Consider the following 8,208-nt stretch of genomic DNA (forward strand, 5'->3'; position numbering starts at 1 on the left):
TGGGTCTTTAATGTGGGATGCTGAGTTCCTGCAATCTATAGATACCAACTGAACCTTAAATCGCCTTTGTGCCCTCGTCCTTGGCACGAGCACCCTACACCCTTCGGAGAACCTCCAGGGTGAGACCTGGCTCCAGACCCCTTCCACTGCTCTGCCACATGGCCCCACTCCTGTCTGACGTCCTCACTCTCAGAAAGGTCCCTGCCTTTAATCCTCCCATTCCATTCTGGTTAATCCTGGGGAGTTGCGGGGGGCAACCACTGTCTACAAGGAGCCCCCAACACCACGACGTGCTGCCTCTCTCTTCCGTGCCCCCAACACCATCAGCAGATGCTGCAGGCAACCCATGTGGGTGGCACCTGGGTTCAGGCCTGCCCCCGTTCCCCAAGACAGAGCGTGAGGACTGCGGCCTGTGGTCTCTGCAGTACAGCAAACACATGTGGTAGGCCAGAGGGTGCTGGAGCAGGGTGGGGGGGAAATGAGTGAAAGCCCTGCCGTCATTTTTGATCCAAAGAAACAGAGGCCCAGAGAGGCAAAGGAACCACAAAGGGCCTCGACAATGGCCACACAGCAAGACAGAAGCAAGAGGGGAAGCAGATAGGTCTTTAACATTATGCCTGACAGAGCCAAACACAGCCTCACACCAGGAAGGAGGCAGTGAGGACTTGTGGATGAAGAAGAAAACTCTAGAACCAGGGACGGAGAAACATTTAGAGCTTCCCTCATTCAAATCATCCATGGCAGGGTTTGGAACAAGCAGGCGCTAGAGACTCAGGCTCTGGCTTTAGAACCATTGCTCCTGAGGGGGCAGCGGGTGCAACCACACACCCCTCTGCAGCTCAGCTTTCCACCTGGGAGCCACAGCTGCTTGCAGGAACCCTGTGGCCATGCTGGGGTCGCAAGGATTGGCAAGCATGGAAATTCCACATGTGCCCTATGTGCTGAGCCCAGCGGGTTGCCCCAGGAGGAGCCCTGCAGCCAGTACAGGGGCAGGAGAGGCACCCCATGGAAGGAGGGAGTTCTGCCAGCTACAGAGGGCAGGCATCAGGCAGGCTGAAGGCGTTGGACACCATCCCCCCCAGTGCCACCAGCAGGGCCCCAGGTCAGCATTGGCAGCCCTCCAGCACTGCCCCTGGGTCTGGGTACCATCTCGCCCTGGACCCAGGCTACCCCAGCACCCTGCACTGGCCCCTCCCAGGACACAGCACTTGGGGTACCTGCATGGGCTCCCACCTTCCTGTCATCCTGGATAAAGTCCCTCCTAGCCCAGCATCCTCAGTATTTGGCCCAGTATCCAGCATCCTGGGGCTCCAGCCCATCAGCCTCCATCTGCCTCTTCTAGGAACCACAAGCAGCTTCTCAGGCAGCAGCAGGAAAGGGAAGAGGCCTCCACTGGGAGTTAGGTTCTCACCCCAGCCGCTCACAGTGCAGCTTGGCCTGGGGACAGGGGACAAGGGTATAAGACCCCACCCGCTCCCAGGGCAAGCCCCCTCCCACAACCTTGACACCCCCCCACCCCCACACTGCAGAGCAGCCCCTCTCCTGTCTTGGTGCTCACAGGCAGTGCTTCCCCCCCTGCCCTCCTCCCCCTGCCCCACCTGCCAGCCATCCTTCCCCCCAATCCTCCTCCCCACTTCCCTCCTCCAGCAGCTCCAGCTGAGCTCCTGGGGGGCAGGGGGTGCCCAGGGCCCCTCAGAACCCATCAGCCTCCTCCGGACTTTGTTCAGTAGAAGAAAAGGCACAGAACTTCCTCCCTGTGGCTCCTGAGAACAGTGTGGTCTCAGAATACCCCACCCTCATTATTTAAAGAGGAATAGCTGATTTTCTTGTTTCTCTCTCTCCTTTTGGGGTTTTAAAAGAAAGAGGAGAAAAACAGGTCCGACAGAGCGGCAGGGCTGACTGGCACTGAGCTCCGACACCCTCACACCCTGGCTCCATCACACATTCTCCCCCAAACGTGCGGTACAAATAACGGCCACAAAACCAATGCTCTCTGCTGATTCTGCAGCTCTAGCCAGGCTGCAGTGTCTCTACAGAGGTGACTCGAATTTCTTTTCATTTTATGTTTCTTTACCTTCTATTTTTCAAAGCAGATCTTTGGCCCATGGCCTAGCCAGTGCCCCTCCCTGAAAGCCCAGTAAGGGCCGCACGAGGCAGTCTCCCAGCCTCCCAATCAGCCCGCCGGGGCCACACACCCAGGGCCACGCCATGCCAGGAGGAAGGGGTGTCGGCAAGCACCCTGGACCACTATAAACAGGGTGATGATGCACCGAGGACAAGCATGCACTGCTGAATCGCCCCTCTGCAGTTACACACATTTGACTCACATGTGGGCTATCCGCAAATGTTGTAAACAGGGTCACCAGCACCTGGTATGGGAGCACAACCTGGCCTCCACACTCTCAGGGCCTCTCTTGCCCTCCCTGGGCCAGGACACTCCAGGTGACAGTGTGACCTCAGGACACTCAGACTCTCCCACCTCCTGCAACCCTGTCCTCTAGGTCCTCATTCAGGGACAGTCCACATGGGGTCAGTCCCTTTCATTCTCCGTGGAAGAAAGCAGAGAATTCCAGAAAGCAGATGCTCTGGCATGAGCCAGTGGCTGACATTACAACCACTGACACGGGTACCCTGATGTATCTCCTCCCAAACATCAGGTCGTCCCGACAGCCACCCACCTACCCCAGAGGGCTCCCAGGTCTGGCAGGAGGTGCAGCCCAGTCTCCTAACCAAGCCCACCTGCTGCTCTGCCCCTCTGCACACAAGGTCCTCATGACCAGGGAGGGCAAGGGCATGGACAGCTGAGACTCCATCACTCAGGCTGGAGGCTGAGGGTGGACTCCCTGACCCCTGTGAGGTCAGCAAAGACACACAACAAGTTACCCTAAGAGACCCCATTTTCTTTGAACAGAAAATGACCAGGATCTGCTGAGCATGCTGAAGGGCCTGCCATTTGCAAGGCAGCCTCCCGTGAGCTGTTCTGTTCAAGAAAGAGCATCTGGGGTGAGGGAAGAAGCACCGTCCCTCCAACTCCCACCCATGGCCAGGGCAAGCCCAGCAACAAGGCCAGGCTAGTGGGACGAGCAGAGGGGTGGAGGGTCCCCTTGCAGGAGAAGCTGGTGAGGCGGGCTGGTGTGGACAGTAGGGGCAGAGGGACCTGAGACTCAGTCAGAGAATGAGCCTGGGGTACTGTGAGGCTGAGCACAAACCAGGTAAAAGAGAGCTTCCCTGTTCCAGTAATTTCCAGACTGACACCAGAGGTCCCTGAGAAATAGGCCCACAGGGAGTCAGAGAAACTGAGCCACCGTGAGGTGGCAGGCTGGGCCTGGGGAGTCTGCAGGCCGGGGAGGAGGGAGACCGGCCCCAGCTTCCCCTTGACCCAGTGAATGAGTGCAGCAGGCAGCTCAAGGCAACAAAGTGGGTATACCTCCAAGCAGCTTTGGAGAGACATGGAAGGCCAGGGAGGACTCCCCAAAGATGCTCTCCCTGTTCGGGTCAGGGGCAGCCCTGTACCAGTGGGTGCCCGCAAGGGCCACCTGTGGCCCTTCTCTGCAAGGAGCCTCATGGCCTGGGCTCTCCTGGCATCCAGGCCCAGGTTCAGCCCAGCTGCCTCCCCTGCCACCCCCTGGGGCTTGTGAGGAGGGAACCAAGAGCCACTCTTCCTGGCTTCTCGCCAACTTCTTACCTCCTCGCACTGACTGCCTCATGCATGAACTCTGAACAGGCTCAGGGCATGTTCTGTTCCTTCTCAGGGGAACCAGGCCCACACATCCAGTTCCTCCCTGGCAACAGATATCAGCCAAAGATGCCAACAGGAGTCCGCAGCCCCGTGGAAGAAAGCAGAGAATTCCAGAAAGCAGATGCTCTGGCATGAGCCAGTGGCCTTCCATTGCTTGCGGAGAAAGCATGCCCCCGTCCCAAGGGCCTCTGTGTGGGACACACCGTCATCAACGCAGAGCTACCCAATCCACCAGAGCCACCTCCATGCAGGTCGCAAAGCCAACCCGACACACAGAGTTCAGCAGAAGACTGTGCTGCCAGCCCAGGGCCCGGTAGACGATCCTCCGTCCTCACTGAAACCCTCTCACCACGGTAGAGCCTGATGTACTCTCCCAGAAAATGGGACCGAGATTAGAGACCATTTCCAAGCAGAAGACCCACCCTTGTCAGAACTTCTCCCCAAGAGGATGCAATTTCTCCCGCAGGCAACAAGTGTTAGTCCCAACCTGTGAGGGCCCAGCTGGTGGAGGAGCCAGAGCTGGAGGAAGACGTCTCTCCTCTCATCACCACTATTAATAACAATGACAATGGGCCCATGTTGGAGCCTTACACTTATCAGATTTGCTCGCCCCACTGACAGCTGGGGAGACAGGCTCACAGAAGTTACCCGGCTTGTCCACGATCACAGCTCTGGAAGCAGCAGAGCTGGGATTCAAACTCCACTCTGATTTTTAAAAATGATCCCGTTTGTGTGGGAGCAGAGAGGGAGAGCTGCCTTACCCCTTCTGAGTCCTGAGGGCCTGACATAGGAGAAACCCCAAAAGTGCCAGTCCCTGAGGGACTCAATGCACAGGTAGGCTGACGGAAAGGCTGGGGGGAGGTCACAGCGAGCCCTGCTGATCACAAACCATGCCATCTCAGGGGCAAGCAGAACCTTCCTGATCATGACCCCTCAGGCTACCATGGGGCTCAGCAACCTAGACACTCGGACACCCAGCCCTGAGGACCACGTCATTCTTCCTTTACACTGCAGTCTGCTTTCCCTGGCTCCAGGTCAGGTCCCCTCCCGGAATACTCCATAGGAATAGCACCTGCTCCAGACCCTTCCCTGCCAGCAACAACCCTCCCCTGGCATCATGACCAAGGTACACTGACCCACCCCATGCTGGGGCCCATCCCCAGAAGAAGCCATTCCCTCAAGAGCTCTGACCATGGGAGCCACTGGGGTGCTGGCCCCCCCTTCCCCTTGCCCCCTAGCACTTGCGCCTTTCTCAGTCTCCCTGGCTGTGAGCTCCTGGTCCCCATGGGTGGCCGGAGGGTGCCAGGGCTATGCTGAGGGTGCCAGCCCCTCCATGCCCCCCCCCCCAAGCGCCAGCAGGAGAGGCAGCCCAAGGGAGCAGCAGCAGGCTCAGAGGCTGGCTTCAGGGATGACTAAGTGAGCTGCTATTCCCGGGGAAACCCCGCTCACTTCTGCTCTCTGAGGGGCTCAAATCCTGGCACTATTCAGATGCAAGAGGCTTCCAGGGGCTATCCTCTGCTGGGGCAGCCTCCTCTGAGCAGCCGGGCCCTTGGGGGACCCTCTCCGCTCAGAAGGAAGTCTTGGTGCTGACCACTCAGGTGGCCTGACAGGTCTACCCGTGCCCTGCTAGAGAGAGAGGCTAGTAATGAGGGAAATCCGATCAGCACCTCCTAGGTCTTTGCGGCTGGATTTCGACAAGGAATGTGGCAGTCCCACAGCAGCTGTGCCCAGCCTGAAACAAGCTCTATTTGAAACCTCCAACAGCTGAACCCCTCCCAGCCACCCCCTGCCCAAAATGACAAATAAGAAAAATCCAAGGGACAAGCCAGCACGCACACACACACTCCCATACACCCTCCCCCCACAACACACTGGGAGTGAGGGGTAGAGTAGGAAGAAATCCACCTGCCCGATGAATGCCCAGGTCCCCTAGCCCTCCAGCCCGCAATGCAAGGGCCCCCAGCAGGCAGAGTGCTGGCAGAAACCCACCTGCCTCCATGCCCACGCCCCTGGAGGCTGTGGTTTCCAAGCCCAGGCTGAGGCTAAGCCAAGCTGCCAGCCTCGGCCGGTGTGCACATACTCCACCTTATATCCTGAGAGGCGGGCACGGGGCGTGGGCTCCCAGCCACCAGCCACTGGGAGCCCTGTCATCCCACCCATCCAAAGGAGAGGTGCTCCCCGGGGCTAAGGCCAAGGCGGTGCCCACCTGCTCTGCCAGGGACACCTGTAGCCGGTTTCAGCAGGGGCTGTTTACAGGCAGCAGCTCTATCCTGAGTGCTCTTTCCTGGGGGAAAGGATGGTGGGCTCCCTCTGCCCGTGTTTTCTCCTGTGCCCCCAAGGGACTTGGGTCACTGGTGCTTTTCTATTTTGCCCAAAGTCTGTCAGGGATGAGGAGGAAAACAGAAACTTGAGAAGAGAAGGAGAAGCCAGAGAGAGAAGGGATAGGCAGAGAGTCCCCACCCCCCACCCAGACATTTATTTCTCTCCTATCCTCGGGAAAATGGAGTGCAGTAGAGGAGGAAGGCGCAGGAACTGGCAGGCACATCAAGGCAGAGTGTAATTAATTGGTGCGTTAAGCCGCTGGGCTCCGCTTTGGTACGAGTGAGCCAGGAGAAAAACGATTTCTCAGAAGGGAATCTTTCATCCTCCCTAACACAGAGTCTGCAACAGACACAGTGAACAGGGATGCCCACCCCCCCCCCCCAAAGAAAGCAAGGAATGAATTCTCCCCGGATTCAGAAAGAAAACCATGGGAAGTTAGAGTGTTCCATATAATTGAGCAAATGCCTCTCCCACCACCGCCTCTCCCCTCCATCAATCTCTCTCTCTCTCTCTCTCTCTCTCTCTCTCTCTCTCTGTTGCTACCTACATATTCCTTTTGTTCAAGGTATAAAGAGAAACCACAGCCCCTACCTTTGAGTACAAACCCCAAGAGAGCTCGGTCTCTATCACCATAACAACAATTCCAAACATCCCAAAAATCAGAGCATAGTCACTGAGCCGCTTCCTCTTTTCAAACAGGGCCCTCCTGTGCCCCAGCTTATAACCAATGTTTTGGTTTTTCCGCTTGTTGGCTTTGGGGAAGGTGGTGCTGCTGGCGGTGGTGCCGGCGTGCTGGTGGTTGTGGGTGGCGTTGGGGTGGTGGAGCAGGGTCTGGTGGGCATGGTTGTCCTCCCGGGAGGAGATGATGATCTCTGGGGGGTTGCTAGGGCTGACGAGCTGGAGGGCTTGGCCTTCGGGCTCGGCCTCAATGAGGTTCCTCCGGGAGGCACTGAGCCGGCTCAGAGGCTTCATGACCCCACCACTGTACTTGCAGGAGCTCATGGCGATCTCCGTGAAGGGGTTGCTGTCCCGACGGTGCACCAGGGGGCTGGCCTGCCGGTGCCGGCTGCCTCCACCAGGCCCACTTGTGGCTGTGGAGCTTGGAGAGTGGCCAAGCAAGTGGTCATTGAGATTGAGCTGGCTGCCCTGCCTGGAGGAAGGGTGGAGGACGGCAGTGGAGTTGGCCGAAGGGGGGCCCCTGAGCGTCGTGGGAGAGGAGTGCAGCAGGCCGGGCTGGACAGGCTGGCTCTGGAGTTGGGCAAGCAGAGACAAGGGATGCGGTGGTGGTGGCGGCTGCTGCTGGAGCTGCGCAGGCTGAGGCGGCACCAGGGGTCCCGGGGACTGCTGGGGGGCCGCGGCTGGCTGCTGCTGCTGCTGCTCGTCCCCGGAGGATGGACAGGGACACTTGGGGTCTTCATCCAGGTCTCCCACCCCCGAGTCATGGAAGTGCCCAGAAGTGTCCATCTTGGGGCCTGGCTGGATTCCCTGCAGCACAACTCCCCACCCCAAAGCCACCCTCGCTCCAGAGATGTGCTCAGAGGGAACCAGGCTTCCAAGCCCCCACCGCGTGTCTTGGCCCCAGTCTTCTTCTTGGTTTCGGTTGCCTGGGGCTGCCCGGGGTCCAGACGCCGCCACTCAAGGATGCATTGCACTGGGCAGGAGGAGCCCGGAGCCAGAAGCAGCTGAGGAGGAACTCCGTCTCAGGAGGTGGCCCTCTGGGAGCGCGCAGGGCCGGGCTCAGCCTCACTCCTCGCGGGCTCAACAGCTTTGCTCCCCTCCTGCGGCCAGCGCTCCGCTGCAAGCCCAGCCCACTCCGAGGCCGCGGCCCTCATTGGCCCGGCCCAGGTGTCCACCGCCTCCTGGCCCCGCCCCAGAGGCGGGGCCTGCCGCCCGCCTCTCCTGCCCCCCCACCCCCAACCCGGGCCGCGCAGCGAGGGCTGGGAGCTGTAGTTTCCGCGGCCCACCCGGGCCGCCCTCCCCCCGGCGACAGGTGCTGCAGGAGCCCTTGAGTCTTGGCGACCCGGCCGTGCGCGCCCGCGGGGCGCTGGGAGGGGGAGCGCGGCCTCCGGGGGGGACGCACCCCGATGCGCGGGCGGCACGCGGGAAGACCAGCCGGGTCGGCCCCAGATGGACCTGTAAACGCGGGG

The 8,208-nt window shown here is 59.6% G+C and overlaps 1 protein-coding gene across 4 annotated transcripts in view; it reads right to left on the reverse strand.

The window, feature by feature from the left end:
- Nucleotides 1-7,854, reverse strand: part of KCNN3 (potassium calcium-activated channel subfamily N member 3) — a 125,927-nt gene extending 118,073 nt beyond the window's left edge. The window contains exon 1 of one of the 4 annotated variants that reach the window (XM_041760631.1): nt 6,653-7,844. In XM_041760631.1, coding sequence (XP_041616565.1) covers nt 6,653-7,525 — 873 coding nt within the window. In that variant the 5' untranslated portion in view covers nt 7,526-7,844. Of the gene's footprint in view, nt 1-6,652 lie in introns of all 4 variants that reach the window. The other 3 variants (XM_041760641.1, XM_041760656.1, XM_041760650.1) reach the window with 3 other exon arrangements.
- Between the last annotated feature and the right edge of the window lie 354 nt (nt 7,855-8,208).

This window comes from Vulpes lagopus, chromosome 1 (genome assembly GCF_018345385.1).
Source record: "Vulpes lagopus strain Blue_001 chromosome 1, ASM1834538v1, whole genome shotgun sequence".
NCBI lineage: Eukaryota > Metazoa > Chordata > Mammalia > Carnivora > Canidae > Vulpes > Vulpes lagopus.